At 35.5% G+C, this 26,222-nt stretch overlaps 4 protein-coding genes across 4 annotated transcripts; all 4 read right to left on the bottom strand.

Annotated features, from left to right (window-relative positions):
• Positions 1–3,756: 3,756 nt before the first annotated feature.
• Positions 3,757–4,698, bottom strand: LOC107326607 (olfactory receptor-like protein OLF3). The gene has a single exon (XM_015890955.2). The coding sequence runs from the start codon at positions 4,696–4,698 to the stop codon at positions 3,757–3,759; it is 942 nt and encodes a 313-aa protein (XP_015746441.2).
• A 4,811-nt stretch (positions 4,699–9,509) lies between these two features.
• On the bottom strand, positions 9,510–10,460 carry LOC148215646 (olfactory receptor-like protein OLF3). Its single transcript, XM_088143129.1, has one exon. The coding sequence runs from the start codon at positions 10,458–10,460 to the stop codon at positions 9,510–9,512; it is 951 nt and encodes a 316-aa protein (XP_087999255.1).
• A 7,236-nt stretch (positions 10,461–17,696) lies between these two features.
• Positions 17,697–18,647, bottom strand: LOC148215647 (olfactory receptor-like protein OLF3). Its single transcript, XM_088143130.1, has one exon. It carries the CDS (start codon positions 18,645–18,647, stop codon positions 17,697–17,699), a length of 951 nt encoding a protein of 316 aa, XP_087999256.1.
• A 5,062-nt stretch (positions 18,648–23,709) lies between these two features.
• Positions 23,710–24,642, bottom strand: LOC103049288 (olfactory receptor 5V1-like). The gene has a single exon (XM_007442456.3). The coding sequence runs from the start codon at positions 24,640–24,642 to the stop codon at positions 23,710–23,712; it is 933 nt and encodes a 310-aa protein (XP_007442518.1).
• Positions 24,643–26,222: the final 1,580 nt, after the last annotated feature.

The following is a 26,222-nucleotide window of genomic DNA, read 5'->3' on the forward strand; positions in this document are numbered from 1 at the left end:
GGAAGAAGGCAATGGCAAACACTTTTGAAAATGTTGCCAAGAAAACTGTAGGGATTTGTCCAGGTTGTCTTCAGGAATTACAACTGTACACACATGCAGAAATACACACACATAGAGAGAGAAAAAATCATAGAGGGAGAAATCCACACTTGCACTGTAACAATGAATTCTTGATATTTGCTGTTTGTCAACATTTGAGAAGGTGATATTTATTCATTTGTTCATTTATTTATTTATAGAAATAGGCAAAGATTATGACTTTCAAAGCACATGGTCGAAGTTTTGGACCATTTCTTCTTGTCACACCCCTTCTCTTTCTGTATTCATTTTATAATTGTATTCATCTTCTAATGATATTAGATGGATTTGTATATTTTAATTCATTTATATAATAAATTATATCAATAAAAATAAAGTCTAAAATCATCCTCAGAGATGGATATCTGCCTTTCACATTCAAGCACAACTGCAAACAGATTTCTACCCAGATTTGTTATGGGAAAATGAACCCTTTCTGCATAAGTGACATATTTTCATAGTGATTGCTGGATGGCAGTCAAAACAGTTTTCATTACGTACCATGAGCGCTTCTTTACGTAAGACTTTCAGAGTAAATCTTTGTACCTCTCACTATGGCTAGCTAAAGTCTATCTTTATTAGTAGCATATCATCACAGTGATGTCCTGATTACTCTAAAAATAACTAATGTGGAAATCTAACTTCAGTTTCAATGTATTCCATATGCTACTGATTTCCTGGGAATGTAACATATTTCTATTGTCAAAAAATTATTTCCCATTTGTCATTTGCCAACCAAAACTTTTCCCTACCTAATGAGACTAGAATTATGGGAGAGGTTGTTTCAGAATTATGTTATAAAGATTAATCAATAATAATAATGTTTAGCTAGAAACAAATATACAAAGGCAGTCAAGAAAGAGTAGCAATTGTATATCTTTACAGTCAATAGAAATCCAACATAGTTTAAAGATAAAATACAGTTAAAAAGAAAATAGAGTTTTCGTTTGCTTTGCTTCATTGATATATTATTTCAGACATTCTATATAATGTATAATTCTGAAAATCATCTGAAAATAAATGTTTATGTGTTGAATAGACTTATTGTGTACATAAAAAATGGCATATCTAAATAAACCTTGATATATACAGTCACTCTACTAAAATTTACAATTATTTCAGTTATAAAACACATAATTTCTTTAAACATACTAGCAGCAAAAAGCAACAGGGAAAAATATTCCAAAATTCATTATCTCTTAATAACATATAGTGGAAAACAGGTGTTAAATCTGGTGCTCTAAACTACATTTATATGGATGCATGTTTGTGTGTACGTATGTATCTGTATGTATCTATTTATACACAAGAAGAGAGACACACAAATACTTCAATAGCAATCATTCATCATTGCAGAATAACTGGGTTTTGTGACCATTACAGAGCATTCTCCCATTACAAAGTAGATGTTCAGATTGAGGATTGGTTGTTCTTTCTGTCACTTTCTCTTAGTCCTTGGAAGAAGGCAATGGCAAACACTTTTGAAAATGTTGCCAAGAAAACTGCAGTTTTCAGTTGCTTTGCTTCATTAATATATTATTTCAGACATTCTGTAATATGTCTAATTCTGAAAATCATCTGAAAATTATATGTTGAATAGACTCATTGTGTAATTAAAAAATGGCATTTCTAAATAAACCTTGATATATACAGTCACTCTACTAAAATTTACAATTATTTCAGTTATAAAACACATAACTTCTTTAAACATACTAGCAACAAAAAGCAACAGGGAAAAATATTCCAAAATGTATTATTTGTTAATAACATATACTAGAAAACAGGTGTTAAATCTGGTGCTCTAAACTACATTTATATGGATGCATGTTTGTGTGTATCTATGTACTGTATGTATGTAGAGTATGTATGTATGTATGTAGATATGTATGTATACACACCGAGAGAGACATAAACAGTTCAGTAGCAATCGTTCATCATTACAGAATAACTTGTCTTTTCAGAGTGCTGAGTAACTAGGTTTTGTGGCCATTACAGAGCATTCCCCCATTACAAAGTAGATGTTCAGACTGAGGATTGGTTGTTCTTTCTGTCACTGATTAAACCACATCTTCATCCTGAATTATTTTTAAAGGATTTTTTATAAAAAACAATCCATGAACAGACAGAAAAAAAGACCCATATTGTTGTTATTGTTATTTAGGAGGAAAATCCTGCCTAAAAGAAATGGTGAGAAGAAGTGTTCTTTATTATCAGACATCTAGAGTTGTGTTATGAAAGATAGGGAACCATACGAGTCTTTTAAACAATGAAATACAAATAAAGACACTTAGATGCAATTCATCAGTTTGACAAATATACAGGGATGTGTGGGTGGAATTATTGGATTCTGTAGCTCAGTTAGTTGGTATATGCACTCTCAGTTGCAAATGTTCACTTTATATTTTCACATTTATCTGATAGATTTAATTTTGGACTTGGAAATGAACCATCCCTGGCTGAAATCACAGAAACATGTTTGTATCATGAGATTGTCACACCAATGATAGCAACATTCCACGGAATCAACTCACATGTTTAGCTGTCAGTCAAAAAGTATGAGATGCAGAGAAGTCTTAAAATAAATCAAATTGCTAATTATGAATTTCATGCCAATAGCTACTGATTTATCTTTCAAATTTAGAATTAAATTTAAAATGCATGCCTGCCATTAAATTAAATTAGGATACAAACTGGAGTGATGTTGGGAAACAGAGAGGAGCAGAAGCAGGATAGTTTTGAAATTTCAGATTTCTAACTAAATGTTTTTGTTCCCCTGATACCCATCACCACCATCTGTGACAAGATAGCTCATTGTTAACAATTTGGCAGCACTGCTGAATGACATCCTCATGGATGTGATTTGGCCAAGTAATGCTTCAATTACTTTCACACATTATGCTTTCCTTTAGTGCCAAGTACATAAATTCAGGTGCCTTCAATGTGAAGAGTCATTAAGAAATGTGTATATATTAGTCATATATATTGTTCGCCTTCTATAGTCAACACTGCCTAATAAAAGTTTAGACATGATTTAATGATTCTTAGTATTTAGTCTGAACATTTGCCTATACATGAGAAGCAGGTGCAGAAGAGAAAGGCACCAAGAAATGCACATACTGCATTTGTTTGTCTTCACTGCTCCCAACTTTCAAGTTTTTAACAAAGAGACACTTTGAAATAAATGTGCACAGAAGCCTCTCTACAGCCTCTATCATCAAGCAGGATATTCATTCTTCTGGAATACTCTAAGTGTCTTCGCATTAACACATCTAGAAGCCTGCATTAGATAAAACAAAAAACAAAAAACAAAACAGAAATGATTTGTTAATTTTCTGCAGAAATGTGTTTCCCTGCTATTTCATCCAGGGCTCCTTTTACTTATTTATCCTTAGACTGTATATCATAGGATTGATCACGGGCGTAATTACTCCATAGAAGAATGGAAGAGAGTTATTCTGCTTGGGAGATGTCTTGACTTGGGATTCATATATGCAAAGACTGTTGTGCCATAGAGGAGGGCAACCACCATAAGGTGAGAAGTGCATGGGGCTAGAGGAGTGGAAGTAATACCCCAATGCTTTCTTTCCCATTTCAGATCTTTTATAATCAAGGAAATGCCTGAGCTAATATTGTGACATCACAGCATTGTATATAAGTTCACAATACATACATGATTCTTTAACTTTCTGCAGAAATATGTTTCCCTGCTATTTTACCCAGGGCTCCTTTTACTTCTTTGTTTCTTAGACTGTATATGAGAGGGTTGAACATTGGAGTAATCACTCCGTATAAAAAAGCAAGGATCTTATCCTGGTTGGGAGAAGCGCTAGTTTCGGGGTTCATATAAGCAAAGGCTGCTGTGCCATAGCAGAGGGTGACCACCATCAGATGAGAGGTACATGTGGAGAAGGCTCTGTAGCGACCTTGAGAAGAACAGATAGACAAAATTGCATGGATTATATAGATGTAGGAAAGTATTATCACAATGCAGGGGATTAGGAGGATAATGAACCCTGCCACCATGAGTGAGATTTCATTAAGAAGTCTGTCTGAACAAGCTAATTTTATAACAGCAAGGACTTCACAAGCAAAATGATTGATGGTGTTGAATGAGCAGAACTGAAGATGCATGGTGAACCCAGTCTGTACCACAGCATTGAGAAACCCACCAGTCCAGGAAGCCAGGACCAGCTGGATGCACACTTTCTTGCTCATGATGACCTTGTAATGCAAGGGACAGCAGACAGCTACATATCTGTCATAAGCCATGGCTGCCAACAGAATAAATTCAGTGCTGCCGAAGGTCAAAGAGATGCAAAGCTGAGCCATGCATCTGCTGAAAGAAATAGTTTTGTGACTGGTGAGGAAATGGACCAGTAGCTGAGGCACCACACTAGTTGTAAAACAGATGTCCAAAAATGACAGGTTGCCCAAGAAGAAATACATTGGTGTGCTGAGTCGTGCATCAGTATGGATAGCTATGATGATAAGTGAATTACCCACAAGAGTAGTGAGGTACATGCAGAGGACTACCACAAACAAGCATTGATTAGTTCCTTGTTCTCTGGAGAATCCCACAAATACAAACTCTTTGACAACTGACTGATTGATTTGTCCCATTATTCAGGCAATATCAGAGCTGAAAAAGAAAAAGGAAAAAAAAAACCTGGATAGAAATATGACATGTTCTTTATGTTTTGTGACTTGAGATGTAATTATCCTTTTTTATCTGTAAATTACTGATTAAGCAAGGCATGGCATTTAGGGAACAATAGGGATAGTAGGAGACATGATATTTAAGAGACATTCACCTTTTCTAACTGTGGGAAGCCTATAAAAACTTTCTGCTGGAATTCCCTTAAAAAAAAAAAGACTCCATTGCTTTACTTAATGTTGCCCATACAACCTACCTATCTAAATAGAAAATATTTTATCATGAATTGCCTTCTATTCTCACCATAAATGTCTTCGGTTTTCATAAATAAAACAAAACGGCAAACGGTAGAGTTGCTCTGTTTTAGCTTGCATGATAAAAGTAAAGAATACACCAATTATTAAACTATCATTTTTTTTTCATTTTTATGACTGTGAAAGGAGTAAAATGGAGAGAAAAACTTGAAGGGAAATGGCAATAGATACCAAAAATACAGGAATAAACATGAAATATAAATTAATGTAATAAGAATTACTTAAATTAAGTGGAAATGTGTATCTTTAATATGTACCCCAAAGTCTCCTCTGTCACTGGAAAAAAATATTAGGATGACTCAGTTGGGTTAGAGAAGTATCTGTTTCTCAGATTGGTTAGATCCTAAAGTCCAATAGTTAGGTATCAATATGCGATCATAATCATTTTTGGAATTGTGCAATTTGATATGAATATTCATAAAAATTAAGATGTTATATTTTAATTTAAAATACAGCCCCTGAAATATATGATCGTAGGGTACATTAAGATCAATCTCTCCCCCCCCCCCCCGCATAACTATATGAGACAGTATAAATAAATATATTAAGATAAAACACATAGAGTATGTGATAAGAGAAAATTTATTTTGGTCAATGACCAACAAATAGCAAAGTAAAATATAATAGGATACAAGACAGCATCCATACAAATATGAATACAGTAATAAAACATAATGCAGAAATATGAGCATTAAATCTATAACTTCAATACGATTAAATAATTAAACCTAAAAGGTGTATGACATCCCCATATGTCAAAACTAATGGTTATGCTAAGATGCAACAAAATACTAACAATCAAAAATGAATACTTTGCTATAGTGAAACACCAACTAATAAATTAAAATGGAGCATAATAAATCAGTTGATGGATGTTAAATATTAGGGTACTATGCTTTTGCAAATAATCATGCAATTATTCCCTTTTGATATCTGAGGACAATATGACAGTATTCAGCAACATTCAGAGATGTTTTGTAAATTCTATCAGACAATAAATTCCAGAGATAACATTAATTGGATGGCCTTGATTATTTGCTCTTAATGGTGTCAATTTTGTATGTGTACGTATATATAATCCTTAAACTGTGCGAGAACAAATGTGCTTTTTGTATCTTAAAAAAAAAATCTATAGTATTGCTGAACCTAGTCTTGTGATAAATCGGAATTCTTCCTAACAACTCCTCAACAGGAAGTTTCCTCAAAATACACTCCTCTATATCCTAGCTTACCTGTACAGATGGGTAGAAAGAAGGAAATAAAATATTCTCAGGAAAGATCTTTAGGAGCTTTTGAGTTCCTATAATGCATATAGACTTTCATTACATTTAACTACAAAGTATATTGGGCATCTGAAAATCCCCATTGGGCAATTAAGTTATCATGACTCTGCTAAATTGTAAAAATAGTATCAAGCCACTTGGGATTAAAGTTAGAAAATGTAGCCTCTGAATGTGTATCTGTGTGTGTGTTTGTGTGTGTATGTGCCTTTCTGTCGCTTGTGACTCTGGCAACTGCTTAGACAAGCAGTTTTCTTGACAACATTTTTGGGAAGTGGTTTGCCATTGCCTTTTTCATAGAAGTGAGAGAGACTGACTGGCCCTAAGTCACCCAGTTGGCTTTGTGCCTATGGTGGGACTAGAATTCACATTCTGTTGGTGTTTATTCTCCATGATTAATCCATAGGTGGTTGGGTCCAGAGTTAGGAAGAGTAACAGAACCTAACTATAGATGTGTACTGTAACAAATAGGGAAGCCCTATGCATTCAGTCATATGCTACTGCAGTAAGGCTACCAAGCTGTCTATCTGCATTTGTCCAGACAATTATGTCTTTTAGTCCAGCCCTTTCCTGCCACTGGTAGGGTGTCCCAATGTCAGCCACCTCGGCTGTTGATGGTACATCCCAAGCCATGCCTTGTCTTGTTGTGGCGCTTCGTGGGCTTGACAATGCTGCTGCCTCAGGCATTCTCGCAGCAGCTCATCTTTGGGTGCCATCTTCCTTCCTTATTAGAAATTACAGTGTATGCTAATTTTAATGGCAATGTATTGGTTTCTTTAATGAGTGATGCCATCAAAGAAAATAAATAAACCCCTATGATGCTCGTGTCACCAGATATGACATGTTTAATCTAATCCCATCAAGAAGAAAAAAAGCTGCTCGTCAATCCTAGAGTGAATGATTGCCATATCCCTAACCCTAGCCCTCTTTTCCCTTTTCTGAAGTTTAAAGACACATAAATTGGTGAATTTTGACCAGAAAACAGATGTGCACATCCACATTTGCAATGTGTAACTGGTAATCCGAATACTTATCCGCATACACATTTTCAAGGAAACCTATTTTATGTACTTCTGTCATGGATATGCTGGAGGAAGAGGATGACGATGATGTGGTGATGTGATAAGGTTGGAATATTATGGAGTTGTGTGCTTGGATCAGTTTGTGAAAAAATAATAAAACAGGATTTTATGTGCTGTATTTTTCTTGCTCACAGCTCCAAGGGATATGATTGATACCTAGTTCTGAGACAATGATCTGTGAAAAGGTCCAAGTTGAACTTTTGAGTCAGGGTGGTAATCCGCCCTCAAAAAAATTTCAGGGTAAATTTTTCAGCCTGTTGGCTGAAAGAATTATTATTATACAACACTAGAGGGGAGGACTGGCTTAGCGTAGTGGTTAATGAGACTAGGACAAGAAATTGGGAGGCTGCAAGTTGTAGTCTGCATTAGACACAAAGAAAGCTGGACAATTTGGGCCAGTCACTTTCTCTTAGTCCTTGGAAGAAGGCAATGGCAAACACTTTTGAAAATGTTCTGAAGAAAACTGCAGTTTTCAATTACTCTGCTTCATTGATATATTATTTCAGAGATTCTGTAATATGTCTAATTCTGAAAATCATCTGAAAATTATATGTTGAATAGACTTGTTGTGTAATTAAAAAATGGCATTTCTAAATAAACCTTGATATATACAGTCACTCTACTAAAATTAACAATTATTTCAGTTATAAAACACATAACTCCTTTAAACATACTAGCAACAAAAAGCAACAGGGAAAAAAATTCCAAAATGTATTATTTGTCAATAACATATACTAGAAAAGAGGAGTTAAATCTGGGGCTCTAAACTACATGTATATGGATGCATGTTTGTGTGTATCTATGTACTATATGTATGTAGAGTATTTATGTATGTATGTATACACACCGAGAGAGACATAAACAGTTCAGTAGCAATCGTTCATCATCACAGAATAACTTGTCTTTTCAGAGTGCTGAGTAACTGGGTTTTGTGACAATTACAGAGCATTCCCCCATTACAAAGTAGATGTTCAGATTGAGGATTGGTTGTTCTTTCTGTCACTGATTAAACCACATCTTCATCCTGAATTATTTTTAAAGGATTTTTTTTAAAGGTAATCCATCAACAGACAGAAAAAAAGACCCATATTGTTGTTAGTGTTATTTAGGAGGAAAATCCTGCCTAAAAGAAATGGGTGAGAAGAAGTGTTCTTTATTATCAGACATCCAGAGTTGTGCTATGAAAGATAGGGAACCATACGAGTCTTTTAAACAATGAAATACAAATAAAGACACTTAGATGCAATTCATCAGTTTGACAAATATACAGGGATGTGTGGGTGGAATCATTGGATTCTGTAGCTCAGTTAGTTGGTATATGCACTCTTAGTTGCAAATGTTCACTTTATATTTTCACATTTATCTGATAGATTTAATTTTGGACTTGGAAATGAACCATCCCTGGCTGAAATCACAGAAACATGTTTGTATCATGAGATTGTCACACCAATGATAGCAACATTCCACGGAATCAACTCACATGTTTAGCTGTCAGTCAAAAAGTATGAGATGCAGAGAAGACTTAAAATAAATCAAATTGCTAATAATGAATTTCATGCCAATAGCTACTGATTTATCTTTCAAATTTAGTATTAAATTTAAAATGCATGCCTGCCATTAAATTAAATTAGGATACAACCTGGAGTGATGTTGGGAAACAGAAAGGAACAGAAGCAGGACAGTTTTGAAATTTCAGATTTCTAACTAAATGTTTTTGTTCCCCTGAACTCCATCACCACCATCTGTGACAAGATAGCTCATTGTTAACAATTTGGCAGCACTGCTGAATGACATCCTCATGGATGTGATTTGGCCAAGTAATGCTTCAATTACTTTCACACATTATGCTTTCCTTTAGTGTCCATACATAAATTCAGGTGCCTTCAATGTGAAGAGTCATTAAGAAATGTGTATATATGAGTCAAATATAGTTTTGGCTTTCTATAGTCAACACTACTTAATAAAAGTTTAGACATGATTTAATGATTCTTACCATTTTGGAACAAAGTGGCCCAGTCTGAACACATGAGAAGCCTACAGATGAGAAGCAGGTGCAGAAGAGAAAGGCACCAAGAAATGTACATACTGAATTTGTTTGTCTTCACTGCTCCCAACTCTCTGCAGAAATATGTTTCCCTGCTATTTTACACAGGGCTCCTTTTACTTCTTTGTTTCTTAGACTGTATATGAGAGGGTTGAACATTGGAGTAACCACTGCGTAGAAGAAAGCAAGGATCTTATCCTGGTTTTGAGAAGCGCTAGTTTTGGGGTTCATATAAGCAAAGGCTGCTGTGCCATAGCAGAGGGTGACCACCATCAGATGAGAGGTACATGTGGAGAAGGCTCTGTAGCGACCTTGAGAAGAACGGATAGACAAAATTGCACGGATTATATAGATGTAGGAAAGTATTACCACAATGCAGGGGATTAGGAGGATAATGAACCCTGCCACCATGAGTGAGATTTCATTAAGACGTCTGTCTGAACAAGCTAATTTTATAACAGCAAGGACTTCACAAGCAAAATGATTGATGGTGTTGAATGAGCAGAACTGAAGATGCATGGTGAACCCAGTCTGTACCACAGCATTAAGAAACCCACCAGTCCAGGAAGCCAGGACCAGCTGGATGCACACTTTCTTGCTCATGATGACCTTGTAATGCAAGGGACAGCAGACAGCTACATATCTGTCATAAGCCATGGCTGCCAACAGAATAAATTCAGTGCTGCCGAAGGTCAAAGAGATGCAAAGCTGAGCCATGCATCTGCTGAAAGAAATAGTTCTGTGACTGGTGAGGAAATGGACCAGTAGCTGAGGCACCACACTAGTTGTAAAACAGATGTCCAAAAACGACAGGTTGCCCAAGAAGAAATACATTGGTGTGCTGAGTCGTGCATCAGTATGGATAGCTATGATGATAAGTGAATTACCCACAAGGGTAGTGAGGTACATGCAGAGGACTACCACAAACAAGCATTGATTAGTTCCTTGTTCTCTGGAGAATCCCACAAATACAAACTCTTTGACAACTGACTGATTGATTTGTCCCATTATTCAGGCAATATCAGAGCTGAAAAAGAAAAAGGAAAAAAAAAACCTGGATAGAAATATGACATGTTCTTTATGTTTTGTGACTTGAGATGTACTTATACCTTTTTATCCGTAAATTATTGATTAAACAAGGCATGGCATTTAGGGAACAATAGGGATAGTAGGAGACATGATATTTAAGAGACATTCACCTTTTCTAGCTTTGGGAAGCCTATAAAAACTTTCTGCTGGAATTCCCTTAAAAAAAAAAAAGACTCCATTGCTTTACTTAATGTTGCCCATACAACCTACCTATCTAAATAGAAAATATTTTATCATGAGTTCCCTTCTGTTCTCATCATAAATGTCTTCGTTTCTCATATAGAGAACAAAAAGGCAAACAGTACAGTTGCTCTGTTTTAGCTTGGAAGGTAAAACTAAATAATACACCAAACATTAAACTATCATATTTTTTTTTCATTTTTATGAATCAGTGTAAATGACCGTGAAAGGAGTGAAATAGGGAGAGAAATATGAAGGTAAATGGCAATAGATACTTAAAATACAGGAATGAACATGAAATATAAATTAATGTAATGAGAATGACTTAAGTGGAAATGTGTAACTTTAATATGTACCCCAAAGTCTCCTCTGTCAATGGAAAAAAATATTAGGATGATTCAGTTGGGTTAGAGAAGTAACTGTTTCTCAGATTTGTTATATCCGAAAGTCCAATAGTTAGGTATCAGTATGCGGTCATAATCATATCTGGAACTGTGCAATTTGCCATGAATACTCATAAAAATTAAGATGTTATATTTTAATTTAAAATACAGCCCCTGAAATATATGATCGTAGGGTACATTAAGATCAATCTCTCCCCCCCCCCCGCATAACTATATGAGACAGTATAAATAAATATATTAAGATAAAACACATAGAGTATGTGATAAGAGAAAATTTATTTTGGTCAGTGACCAACAAATAGCAAAGTAAAATATAATAGGATACAAGACAGCATCCATACAAATATGAATACAGTAATAAAACATAATGCAGAAATATGAGCATTAAATCTATAACTTCAATACGATTAAATAATTAAACCTAAAAGGTGTATGACATCCCCATATGTCAAAACTAACGGTTATGCTAAGATGCAATAAAATACGAACAATCAAAAATGAATACTTTGCTATAGTGAAACACTGACTAATAAATTAAAATACAGAAGAATAAATCAGTTGATGGATGTTAAATATTAGGGTACTATGCTTTTGCAAATAATCATGCAATTATTCCCTTTTGATATCTGAGGACAATATGAAGTATTTAGCAACATTCAGAGATGTTGTGTCAATTCTATCAGGCAATAAATACCAGAGATAACATAAATTTCAAGGTCTTGATGATTTGCTCTTAATGGTGTCAATTTATATGTGTGTGCATATATAATTTTTAAATTGTGCAAAAACAAATGTGTTTTTTTTGTATCAGGAAAAAAAGATTACAGTACTGCTGAACCTAGTCTTGCAAGAATTCAGAATTCTTCCTAAGAACTTCTCATCAGGAAGTTTCCTCAAGAAACACTCCTCTATATCCTAGCTTACCTGCATCGATAGATAGAAAAAGGAAATAAAATGTTCTCATGAAAGATCTTTTAGGGCTTTTGAGTTCCTATAGTGGATATAGACATTCATTAAATTTAACTACAAAGTATATTGGGCATCTGAAAATCCCCATTGGGCAATTAAGTTATCATGACTCTGCTAAATTGTAAAAATAGTATCAAGCCACTTGGGATTAAAGTTAGAAAATGCAGCCTCTGAATGTGTATCTGTGTGTGTGTTTGTGTGTGTATGTGCCTTTCTGTCGCTTGTGACTCTGGCAACTGCTTAGACAAGCAGTTTTCTTGACAACATTTTTGGGAAGTGGTTTGCCATTGCCTTTTTCATAGAAGTGAGAGAGACTGACTGGCCCTAAGTCACCCAGTTGGCTTTGTGCCTATGGTGGGACTAGAATTCACATTCTGTTGGTGTTTATTCTCCATGATTAATCCATAGGTGGTTGGGTCCAGAGTTAGGAAGAGTAACAGAACCTAACTATAGATGTGTACTGTAACAAATAGGGAAGCCCTATGCATTCAGTCATATGCTACTGCAGTAAGGCTACCAAGCTGTCTATCTGCATTTGTCCAGACAATTATGTCTTTTAGTCCAGCCCTTTCCTGCCACTGGTAGGGTGTCCCAATGTCAGCCACCTCGGCTGTTGATGGTACATCCCAAGCCATGCCTTGTCTTGTTGTGGCGCTTTGTGGGCTTGACAATGCTGCTGCCTCAGGCATTCTCGCAGCAGCTCATCTTTGGGTGCCATCTTCCTTCCTTATTAGAAATTACAGTGTATGCTAATTTTAATGGCAATGTATTGGTTTCTTTAATGAGTGATGCCATCAAAGAAAATAAATAAACCCCTATGATGCTCGTGTCACCAGATATGACATGTTTAATCTAATCCCATCAAGAAGAAAAAAAGCTGCTCGCCAATCCTAGAGTGAATGATTGCCATAGCCCTAACCCTAGCCCTAATCCTGTATGGATTCAGATAAAAACTAACTAATGTGAGTATTTTCCATAGGCTGTTTTGCCTTTTCTGACGGGTAAAGAAACAGATTGGTGAATTTTAAGCAGAAAACAGTTGTGCACATAGACGTTTGCAATGTTTACCTGGTATTATGAATACTCACATGCACACACATTTTCAAGGAAACCTATTTTATGTACTTTTGCCATGGGTATGCTGGAGGAAGAAGATGATGATGATGTGATAAGGTGGGAATGTTATGGAGTTGGGTGCTTGGATCCGTTTGTGAAAAAAATATAAATCAGCATTTTATGGGCTATATCTTTATTGCTCACAACCCCAAGGGATATGAACCTGAGTGATTTATCCATTGGTTGAATGCATGCATTCATTATAACGTTCTCTAAATGCCACTTTCATGCTACAGATGTAGAAAAGTAACTGTCTTAAAAATCATTCCCCTAGTCAATATTCAGGTTAACATGGACATACATTCTTAGCAGACATGAATTCATGCAGGAAAATAAAATTCTATTTAAAAAAAAAAAAAGAGCAAATTAGCCCAAAATACGCATTTTTCAACAAACAATATTACAAATCAGTTAATGAGATGTAATGCAATAAAGCCAAAGTCCATACTGAATTTGTGAATTTTTGATTTGTATAATTGGTTGAAAAGTATGATAGAAAATAATAATAATTTTAAAAAAATCAAATTCTATAGGCCTAACTTATCCTCCAAAAAAATTATCAAAGGAAATTTAGTGTAACTCTGTCAACAAACTAGAATAATTCCTGTTGGATATAGCTAAAAATTGAATAATTTCCCCACCAAGTATGTAAATTGATCAAATATATGGCTCTTGGGTCTGATACCTCAATTTCTACTGGAATGTTATATCATCATCATCATCATCATCATCATCATCCCAGGTCCTTCGGAGGACTCGATAGATGGATAAAACTGCCAAATCCAGTCTAAACATCTGGCTGACTATATGACCAACCATAAACTTGAAAAGAGTTGGAAAGCAAAATAAGCTTTAATTTATAAGCTATAGAGGACATGTCTTTAACAGCTGAGTTTTCATCAAATTTCAGTTTTTTTAAAAATTGAATTTATATCAATTCAATGTCCTGATGAATTTTAACTCCTTTCATTGAACATAAAGAAATTGTGGAAAAGATTAAGGCAAACGTAAGCTCCCTGCATCAGAAAGGATGATGTTGGCCAGAACTGGGAAATAACAGGAAATTGAGAAGAAACATAAAAGAGATTGTTTGAGAGATAACAAACAAATGGCTTTTTGTGTGGGAAGCTGTTGGAGTGGGTGGATATTAGACTAAAGGCATGGACCCAATATGGCACAGGAGCTTCTTCTTAAACTGTAAGTATTAATGTGACATCAACTTGCTCATCAAAGAGCCTTCTCCACTTGTGCTACCCACCTCACTGTGGTTACATTGTTTTACAGTACCATTGGCTTCACTTACTTAAAACCTGTAAGGGTTGCCACATTCAGTGCCGAACGAAACCCAGGTCTAATCATATAGCAGACCAGGAGAGAAAGGCCTTCTATACTCTGGTCTCTCCCATGCTGAATCCCATCATCTACAGCCTGAGGAACAAGGATGTTAAAGAGGCATGGAGCAAAGTCATGGGGAAAGCTGACTTACACATGCATTTTGGTTTGAAACTGGTGATGTTAATTTAAGAGTATCAGCTTCCTTCATCCATCTCAGGAATGTTCACATCTTGTTTTCCTGTAAGTGCCACAAATGTTGAATGTTGGTACTCTGTCATTATGTGGACTGAGCATACTGCCTCGGAAGTCCATCATGTGCCTGAAAAGTCTTCACAATGTTGCTTCTATGCCCATTTCCTAAGTTCTCCTTTAGTGCAAAAGTATCGGACTAAGAACATAGGAACATTCATTATGATGCTTATTAAGGAAAAGTGAATGTCTTGGGAGTAGAACAGAAATTATAGGAGAACTACATTGTTACATTCTCGATGACTATGGCAATTGTTATCACCTTAATGACATATAGAACATAAATTATACTTTTGTACTTATTCGACATCTATTCAGTTTTAGGTTAGGTATCATTAGATAAATATATTTAGATTTGTAACTATATACTGTTATAATGATATAATATTCTGAGTTTTTATTTCCTTTGTTGTATTTTTGTTATTTTTTTGCTGTAGCACTTTTTAATGGTTTTTTCCTTCTTTTTGATCGTGTATTACTGTTTTTTGTTTTTTGTTTTTTGTATTTTTTCTTTTTTCTTTTTTCTTTTTTGTTATTTATTAAAAAGCAGTAAAAATTATTAAAAAGTTTTAATTTAAATATTTGTATAAGAGTGTTTTAATCATATCTTTAATGATTCAATATCTTTATCTTGGGGTTTGCCAAAATAAAACTCCAGAGTCTGTTTGAGGACATTTGAGGACAAAGGCATAATAAAATGAGGTATGTGCTACAGCTGAATGCCTAATCATGCTGGGGACAAAAGGAAACTTTGATTGCTGTAAAATGAAGCTAATGCATAGAAAGAATGTTTTGTGTACCCTAGACACCGCAAAGAATGTTTAATAAGTGATGGTTACAATCACCCTGCTGTTAGAGATGTAAATCAGGTGTCAAAGTGTTAATTCATATTGCTTGTTTTTAGTGTTGCATTTTGAGGTGATAGCAACTTTGAATGCACTATATGTTGTCCCTGGCAATGTCCCCCATATCTGAAATCTATTGAGATACACAAATTTGTGAACTCTTCAGGTATGAAAGTTGGCTAAAAGAATTATTACTATATAAGACTAGAGGGGAGGACTGGCTTAGTGTAGTGGTTAAAGAGACTAGGACAAGAAATTGGGAGGCTGCAAGTTGTAGTCTGCATTAGACACAAAGAAAGCTGGACAATTTGGGCCAGTCACTTTCTCTTAGTCCTTGGAAGAAGGCAATGGCAAACACTTTTGAAAATGTTGCCAAGAAAACTGCAGTTTTCAATTGCTTTGCTTCATTAATATATTATTTCAGAGTTTCTGTAATATGTCTAATTCTGAAACTCATCTGAAAATTATATGTTGAATAGACTCATTGTGTACTTAAAAATGGCATTTCTAAATAAACCTTGATATATACAGTCACTCTACTAATATTTACAATTATTTCAGTTATAAAACACGTAACTTCTTTGAACATACTAGCAGCAAAAGGCAACAAGGAAAATTATTCCAAAATTTCTTATTTGTAAATAACATACCTGTATAGTAGAAAACAGGTGTTAAATCCTGTGCTCTAAACTACATTTAAATGGATTCATGTTTGTGTGTATCTAAGTACTGTATGTATGTAGAGTATGTATGTAGGTATGTATACACACCAAGAGAGACACAAACACTTCAGTAGCAAACGTTCATCATCGCAGAATAACTTGTCTTTTCAGAGTGCTGAGTAACTAGGTTTTGTGACCATTACGGAGCATTCCCCCATTACAAAGTAGATGTTCAGATTGAGGAATGGTTTTTCTTTCTGTCATTGATTAAACCACATCTTCATCCTGAAGTATTTTTAAAGGATTTTTTTTTTAAAGCAATCCATGAACAGACAGAAAAAAAGACCCATATTGTTGTTATTGTTATTTAGGAGGAAAATCCTGCCTAAAAGAAATGGGTGAGAAGAAGTGTTCTTTATTAGCAGACATCCAGAGTTGTGCTATGAGAGATAGGGAACCATACGAGTCTTTTAAGCAATGCAATACAAATAAAGACACTTAGATGGAATCCATCAATGTGATAAATATACGGGGGGGGGGGGAGGGGATAGAATAATTGGATTCTGTAGCTCAGTTAGTTGGTATATGTGCTCTTAAATGCAAATGTTCACTTAATGTTTTCACAATTAGCTGATAGATTTAAATTTGGACTTGAAATGAACCATCCCTGGCTGAAATCACAGAAACATGTTTCTATCATGAGATTATCACAGCAATGATAGCAAAATTCCATGGAATCAACTCACATATTTAGTTGTCAGTCACAATGTATCAGATGCAGAAAACTCTTAAAATAAATCAAATTGTTAATTTTTATCAGGTGTTCATGAGCACAGGTCAATGGACATAACGAATTTCATGCCAATAGTTACTGATTTATTTTTTAAATTTAGAATTAAATTTAAAATGCATGCCTGCCATTACATTAAATTAGAATACAACCTTGAGTGACAGTAGGAAACAGGAACAGAAGCAGGACAGTTTTGAAATCTCAGATTTCTAACTAAATGTTTTTGTTCCCCTATTCCCCGGCACCACCATCTGTGACAAGATAGCTCATTGTTAACAATTTGGCAGCACTGCTGAATGACATCCTCATGGATGTGATTTGGCCAAGTAATGCTTCAATTTCTTTCACACATTATGCTTTCCTTTAGTGTCAATGCATAAATTCAGGTGCCTTCAATGTGAAGAATCATTAAGAAATGTGTATATATGAGTCAAATATAGTTTTGGCTTTCTATAGTCAACACTACTTAATAAAAGTTTAGACATGATTTAATGATTCTTACCATTTTGGAACAAAGTGGCCCAGTCTGAACATTTGCCTACACATGAGAAGCAGGTGCAGAAGAGAAAGGCACCAAGAAATGTACATACTGAATTTGTTTGTCTTCACTGCTCCCAACTCTCTGCAGAAATATGTTTCCCTGCTATTTTACACAGGGCTCCTTTTATTTCTTTGTTTCTTAGACTGTATATGAGAGGGTTGAACATTGGAGTAACCACTGCGTAGAAGAAAGCAAGGATCTTATTTTGGTTGGAGGAAGTGCTAGTTTTGGGGTTCATATAAGCAAAGGCTGCTGTGCCATAGCAGAGGGTGACCACCATCAGATGAGAGGTACATGTGGAGAAGGCTCTGTAGCGACCTTGAGAAGAACGGATAGACAAAATTGCATGGATTATATAGATGTAGGAAAGCATTATCACAATGCAGGGGATTAGGAGGATAATGAACCCTGCCACCATGAGTGAGATTTCATTAGCAAGTCTATCTGAACAAGCTAATTTTATAACCGCAAGAACTTCACAAGCAAAATGATTGATGGTGTTGAATGAGCAGAACTGAAGATGCATGGTGAACCCAGTCTGTACCACAGCATTAAGAAACCCACCAGTCCAGGAAGCCAGGACCAGCTGGATGCACACTTTCTTGCTCATGATGACCTTGTAATGCAAGGGACAGCAGACAGCTACATATCTGTCATAAGCCATGGCTGCCAACAGAATAAATTCAGTGCTGCCGAAGGTCAAAGAGATGCAAAGCTGAACCATGCATCTGCTGAAAGAAATGGTTTTGTGACTGGTGAGGAAATGGACCAGTAGCTGAGGCACCCCACTAGTTGTAAAACAGATGTCCAAAAACGACAGGTTGCCCAAGAAGAAATACATTGGTGTGCTGAGTCGTGCATCAGTATGGATAGCTATGATGATAAGTGAATTACCCACAAGAGTAGTGAGGTACATGCAGAGGACTACCACAAACAAGCATTGATTAGTTCCTTGCTCTTTGGAGAATCCCACAAATACAAACTCTTTGACAACTGACTGATTGATTTGTCCCATTATTCAGGCAATATCAGAGCTGAAAAAGAAAAAGGAAAAAAAAAACCTGGATAGAAATATGACATGTTCTTTATGTTTTGTGACTTGAGATGTAATTATCCCTTTTTATCCGTAAATTATTGATTAAACAAGGCATGGCATTTAGGGAACAATAGGGATAGTAGGAGACATGATATTTAAGAGACATCCACCTTTTCCAGCTGTGGGAAGCCTATAAAAACTTTCTGCTGGAATTCCCTTAAAAAAAAAAAAAAAAGATTCCATTGCTTTGCTTAATGTTGCCCATGGAAACTACCTATCTAAATAGAAAATATTTTATCATGAATTGCCTTCTATTTTCATCATAAATGTCTTGTTTTTCATAAATAAAACAAAAAGGCAAACGGTAGAGTTGCTCTGTTTTAGCTTGGAAGGTAAAACTAAATAATACACCAAATATTAAACTACCATATTTTTTTTTCATTTTTATGAATCAGTGTAAATGACCGTGAAAGGAGTGAAATAGGGAGAGAAATATGAAGGTAAATGGCAATAGATACTTAAAATACAGGAATAAACATGAAATATAAATTAATGTAATGAGAATGACTTAAATTAAGTGGAAATGTGTATCTTTAATATGTACCCCAAAGTCTATTCTGTTACTGGAAAACATATTAGGATGATTCAGTTGCGTTAGAGAAGCAATTGTTTCTCAGATTTGTTAGATCCTAAAGTCCAATAGTTAGGCATCAGTATGCGATCATAATCATTTCTGGAACTGCGCAATTTGTCATGTATACTCATGAAAATTAAGATGTTATATTTTGATTTATATACAGCTATTGATATGTATGACCAACAAATAGCAAAGTAAAATATAGTAGGATACAAGACAGCATCCATACAAATATGAATACAGTAATAAAACCTAATGTAGAATTATGAGCATTAAATCTATATCTTCAATAAGATCCAGTAATTAAACCTAAAAGGAACCTGTTATTGTCGTATGTCAAAACTAACGGTTATGCTAAGATGCAATAAAATACGAACAATCAAAAATGAATACTTTTTTACAGTGAGAGACCAACTAATAAATTAAAATACAGAATAATAAATCAGTTGATGGATGTTAAATACTAGGGTACTATGGTTTTGCAAATAATCATGCAATTATTCCCTTTTGATATCTGAGGACAATATGACAGTATTTAGCAACATTCAGAGTTGTTGTGTCAATTCTATCAGGCAATAAATACCAGAGATAACATTAACTGGATGGCTTTGATTATTTGCTCTTAATGGTGTCAATTTATATGTGTGTGCATATATAATTTTTAAATTGTGCAAAAACAAATGTGCTTTTTTTGTATCAGGAAAAAAAAATTACAGTACTGCTGAACCTAGTCTTGCAAGAATTCAGAATTCTTCCTAAGACCTTTTCATCAGAAAGTTTTCTCAAAATACACTTCTCTATATCCTAGCTTACCTCCATAGATGGATAGAAAAAAGGAAATAAAATGTTCTCATGAAAGATCTTTTAGGGCTTTTGAGTTCCTATAACGGATATAGACATTCATTAAATTTAACTACAAAGTATATTGGGCATCTGAAAATCCCCACTGGGCAATTAAGTTATCATGACTCTGCTAAATTGTAAAAATAGTATGAAGCCATTTGGGATTAAAGTCAGAAAATGCAGCCTCTGAATGTGTATGTGTGTGCATGTATATGCCTTCCTGTCGCTTGTGACTCTTGGCAACTGCTTGGACAAGCAGTTTTCCTGACAACATTTTTGGGAAGTGGTTTGCCATTGCCTTTTTCATAGAAGTGAGAGAGACTGACTGGCCCTAAATCACCCAGTTGGCTTTGTGCCTATGGTGGGACTAGAATTCACATTCTATTGGTGGTTATTCTCCATTATTAATCCATAGGTGGTTGGGTCCAGACTTAGGAAGAATAACAGAATGTAACTATAGATGTAGCTCATCTTTGGGTGCCATCTTACTTCCTTATTGGAAATTACAGTGTATGCTAATTTTAATGGCAATGTATTTGTTACTTTAATCAGTGACGTCATCAAAGAAAATAAATTAAACCCCTATGATGCTCGGGTCACCAGATATGACATGTTTAATCCACAGTCTGTTTTGCCTTTTCTGAAGGTTAAAGACATAGATTGCAAAATTTTAAGCAGAAAACAGGTGTGCACATACACGTTTGCAATGTTTAACTGGTAATACGAATACTCATATGCATACGCATTTTCAAGGAAACCTATTTTATGTATTTTTGCCATGGATATGCTGGAGGAAGAGGATGACGATGATGTGGTGTTGTGGTAAGGTGGGAATATTATGGAGTTGGGTGCTTGGATCAGTTTGTGAAAAAATTATAAATCAGGATTTTAAGTGCTGTACTTTTCTTGCTCACAATTCCAGGGGATATGATTGATACCTAGTTCTGAGACAACTGATCTGTGAAAAGGTCTGAGCTGAACTTTTGAGTCAGGGTGGTAATCTGCTATGTATTACCCTGCCACACTTCAAAAAATTTTCACGGTAAATTTTTCAGCCTGTTCAGAAAACAACAGACTGCATTGTGCAAGCATAGCAATCAAGGCAAGGCCTTGACTGGAAAATGATGTGCAGGTAGTCCTCACTATCTGACCACAATAGGGACTGGAATTAGGTTGCTAAGTGATTTGGTTGTTCAGTAAATTGTCACATGACCAGAGCTGATTTTATCATCTTTTTTTATGATGGTCATTAAGCTAATCACATGGTCATTAAATGAATCACATGTTCTTTAAGCAAATTCCAACAAGAAACGTCCATTGGGGAAGCTGGATTCGCTTAATAATCATGTGATTCACTTAACAACCATGGAGGCTAGTGGGTACCCTGATTGATGCAAAACAGAACTAGATAAAAATCAATATATAAAAAAATGGGAGATGTCCTATTACAACATGAGTACGTTGAAGTGAACCTGACTAAAAGACAGATTCTGAAGCTCTTTTAAAAGTCACTGTGGGGTAAGTTTGGACAGAGCACCAACCATACAACCCCATCCATAGTGCCAAGCTCAGAAGAATTATTAACATGTTTTTATGCCGTTTTATGAAGTTTCCTCATGTTAATTTATTGATACAGAGACAGTGATGTAGAAAATAGGCAAACACACTCAATCAAATACATGTGTACTAACATTCATTTACCAGTTTTACAACAGCTTATGTACAGCTGGAATTTTACAGACTGCTGGAGGGTTTGGGCAAGAGGTGTCTGTACCATGACACCAATCCAGTCACTTTTATTAGTAGAGAAGGGGCATAGACATCTTCATTAGATGATTATTTAGGGCAGTTCACAAGAAAAGAGAGGAGAGGAGAGGAGAGGAGAGGAGAGGAGAGGAGAGGAGAGGAGAGGAGAGGAGAGGAGAGGAGAGGAGAGGAGAGGAGAGGAGAGGAGAGGAGAGGAGAGGAGAGGAGAGGAGAGGAGAGGAGGGGAGGGGAGGGGAGGGGAGGGGAGGGGAGGGGAGGAGGAAAGAGAAGAGAAGAGAAGAGAAGAGAAGAGAAGAGAAGAGAAGAGAAGAGAAGAGAAGAGAAGAGAAGAGAAGAGAAGAGAAGAGAAGAGAAGACTCTAGTGACAAGTTACAGGATAGATTTGAGCAAAGCAAAAAGACATCCAGGACATAGTTGGCTGGTCAAGAATGTGGGTTACATTGCAGAAGGCCCACTGAAGACACAGATGAAATGGGAGCCCAGCATAAATTAGACAGAGCCCAGCAGCCACACCAACTTCTACAGAAGTGCCAGCATCCAAAAGCCAGCCAGCACTGATAATGAACATTACCAAGAAGTCCTGCAGGAACTAAGGCCAATGACATAGTATCCCCCCTCCCCCTCCCCCAAAAAGAAAGGATGTCAAAACTGATTTGGCCAAAGGATAGCTAACTTCATCTGAGGAGTCTCCCCATACTCCACAGCCGAGAAAGCAGCAAGGATAGAAGGCAAAACCAAAGTCTGCCTGATATAGAACAGATGGAGACAGAGGACAACTTTGCAAAAACAATGGATAAGAAAAACATAGAATAAGATTCATAGTAATATAGAGCTCACAGAAATTATAAGTAGAGACATAATTCATGGAATAACAGAGAAAAACAGAAGACTGAGAATATAAGTGTGTTTTGTTTGGGAAGAAATTTTTATTTTGTACAATAAATCATCCTTTGGGATAAAGGGATTAAAAACCTTTGTTTTGCTCAGAATTTGTATGATGACTTCATCTTCTCTACCTGTATCTTCCCTTCACTTCATCCCCCATATACTGATGTGAGAAAACTGGCTGTGAAAAGGATTTAAGAATTAGATGAAATGGATAACTAAATATCTGAATAGATATCACAATGAACTTTGTATATGGCCTAGAACTACTAAGTTGTAAGTCTTGTTGAATTTTATAGAACCTATCCTAGTCATGTAAGTACAATTTCACTAACTCCTCTTTGATCTGATGTTCCATTTTTCTCTTAAATACAACAATGAAAATATTACAAATATAAAAATTGTGTATGTTATGAAATGGCACAACAAATGAAAAATTCCTATATCTATCTATTATCTCTCTCTCTCTCTCTCTCTCTCTCTCTCTCCATCTAAACACTAAGATTAAAAAAAAAAAACAGTTGAAGCACATATTAAAACAATGACATAAATGAAATTAATTTTGATTCAATACATCATTCACCAAAATTGTCAGATTAACTTAATTAAGAGACAGGATGGGGGGATGGAGATCCAAGTACACTGTGTGGGGTTCCTAGGAAGAAAGGTAATTATTGACAATTTAAGATTTGACAACTGAATTTCAAAATTTTATTTTAAACAGGAGCCTGAGTTTCCATGCACACACAAAAAATAGCATACCTTCACAATGTGTGTGTTTGTTTGTATACAGGCACACAAAGACATAATTGCTGCTCATAACTGCTGCTCCATGGTGACAGACAAGGTGAATTCTACATTTTCCAATCAATGAAAGGGGGGAAAAAACAGTATAACACATTTGTGCTCTCATTTTGAATACATTTTCCTGGGAAAAATCTTTTTCAGGGCATTCTTAATGTCTTTGTTTCTTAATGTATAGATCAAAGGGTTTAGCATGGGGGTGACAATGCTATAAAGGACAGAAATGAGTCGGTCTTTCTCCAATGAGTATGTTGATGTTGGCCGGACATAGGTGAAAATGGAGCTTCCATAATACAAGATGACAATCGTCAGGTGTGAAGTGCAGGTAGAGAAAGCTTTGATCCTCCCTTCATTAGACTGTATCTTCATGATAGTGGAGATGATATAAATGTAAGAGAGGACAATGCAAACAAATGGCGTCCATCCTATAAAGACCCCAACAACAAGCAAGATGATCTCATTTAAAGTTGTGTCTCCACATGAAAGCATTAGGAGGGGAGGAATATCACAAAAGAAATAATTGATGTGATTGGCCCCACAGAATGGCAGACGGAATGTAAAATAAGTGTGAAGAGCTGAATTGAGAAAACCACTTACCCAGCACGCACCAGACAACTGGAGACAAAGGACTCTTCTCATAATGGAAGTGTAGTTCAAAGGATGGCAGATGGCTGCAAAGCGATCATAGGCCATTGCAGCTAGAAGGATGCATTCAGTGCCCACAAAAGACAGAAAAAAATAGAGCTGAATTACACATCCAGCATATGTGATACTCTTCTTTTGTGCCATGAGGTGGACAAGTATCTGGGGGACATTGGTGGTGGTATAACAGATATCCAGAAAAGAGAGATTTCCTAGGAAGAAATACATGGGAGTATGAAGTTGTGGGTCCAGGCAAACAACAGTGAGGATGGAGATGTTCCCCACCAGAGTACAGATGTATGTGGCAAGAAAGATAAAGAAGAGTAACAGCCGCAGGTCCTGGAGACCAGAGAAGCCCAAAATGAGGAATTCTGTTGGAGCAGATTCATTCATCATTTTGTCAGAGGTTAGACACTCATTTTTTTCCCCCCATAAGAAGAAGAACGCTCATCTGATGACCAGAAAACCTAAAAAGAAAACACCATCCAATGAACAGTGGAATCTAGCATCTGCAGCACGCTCAGTATCATACATTTGAGAAAGATCTTGTTATCCACCCACATAATGTAATCTGCACTCTCATTTTTGTTGGTTCCATCAAAAAATAGTCATCTTACAATGCTATTATAATGTGACTGTGCATGTTCATATGCTTGTTTGGGCAGCCAACAGGGAAAGTAGCTTGACATGACTTAATCCAGGTATCACAATAACTCATGCTGTATTTAACTGTGGCCCATTGAATAAGCTACATTTCAAGAGTACCATACAGCATTCTAATTTAAAAATAGTGACATCACTTTATCTTTTAATGAAATAAGTGCAGCTGGTCACAATGTTCTCTTCAGTTCTTCATCATATTCCACCTTCAGATATTGTGACAAAGATCAGGTTATATTCTATACAGGTACAAATATAAATAACTGGGGAATCTTGAAAGTAATTTTCAAACTGTGCAAAGGGATTCATATAATTAAGCAAGTTTCTGCAGAACTTCAGCTGAATTCAGCAGAAAACACAGTCCATATGCAAAACAGCAGCCCCATATTTTTCAACTTTTTCTTTTTTCTATTTTCTTTATTGTTAAGAAGCAGTGCTCAGCCTTTTAAGCAGCTATAACACTTTCTAGGTTCATTCTTAGTAGTTTTCTCTGTTTCAGCATTGAACCTGAATGACTTAGCCATCGAATGAATGTATGGATTCATTATAAAAATGCCACTTCCATGCTACAGATGTAGAAAAGTGACTGTCTTAAAAGTCATTCCTTTGGTCAATATTCAGGTTAAGATGAACACGAATTCTTAGCAGGCATGAATACATGCAGTCAAATAAAATTCTATTAAAAAAAAAAAAAGAGCAAAGTAGCCCAAGATAAGCATTTTTCAACATACAATATTAATTAATCAGTTAATGAGATGGAATGCAATAAAGCCAAAATCCATACTGAATTTGTGAATGTTTGATTTCTATAATTGGTTGAAAAGTATGATAGAAGTAATAATAATAATAATAATAATAATAATAATAATAATAATAATAATAATAATAATAATAATAATAGTATAGGCCTAACTTACCTTCCAAATAAATTATCAAAGGAAGATTAAACTCTGACAACAGACTAGAATAATTGCTGTTAGATATAGCTAAATATTGAATAATTTCCCCAAGTATATAACTTCACCAACTATATAGCTCTTGGGACTGATATCTCTATTTCTAATACAATGTTGCCACTTAATCTGCCTTCTGGGGCTTATAAAGAAATAAGGATGATGACAACTGATTGGACAGGGAATTACAGTTACGTTCACTGAAAATAACGATAAAACTGTTCTAATTAAGTGATGCTATAATGAAATTTCTTCCATGAAACAGCCTGACTAAAATAATCTCAAATCTATAGTGCCTAAACAAAGTAGAGCAACTTTTTTTTATTTTCTAATCAGCATATTGCCAACATATATGTCCTTCAT

The sequence above is a fragment of the Python bivittatus genome, unplaced genomic scaffold, assembly GCF_059951505.1.
Source record: "Python bivittatus isolate LINGU-HERP-01145 unplaced genomic scaffold, Pbiv_v1 ctg000470_np1212, whole genome shotgun sequence".
NCBI classification, from domain to species: Eukaryota; Metazoa; Chordata; class Lepidosauria; order Squamata; family Pythonidae; genus Python; species Python bivittatus.

Bases quoted from the DNA above. Each gene is read 5' to 3' on its own strand.
- LOC107326607 (XM_015890955.2), bottom strand. From the start codon at position 4,698: ATGGGACAAATCAATCAGTCAGTTGTCAAAGAGTTTGTATTTGTGGGA.
- LOC148215646 (XM_088143129.1), bottom strand. From the start codon at position 10,460: ATGGGACAAATCAATCAGTCAGTTGTCAAAGAGTTTGTATTTGTGGGA.
- LOC148215647 (XM_088143130.1), bottom strand. From the start codon at position 18,647: ATGGGACAAATCAATCAGTCAGTTGTCAAAGAGTTTGTATTTGTGGGA.
- LOC103049288 (XM_007442456.3), bottom strand. From the start codon at position 24,642: ATGATGAATGAATCTGCTCCAACAGAATTCCTCATTTTGGGCTTCTCT.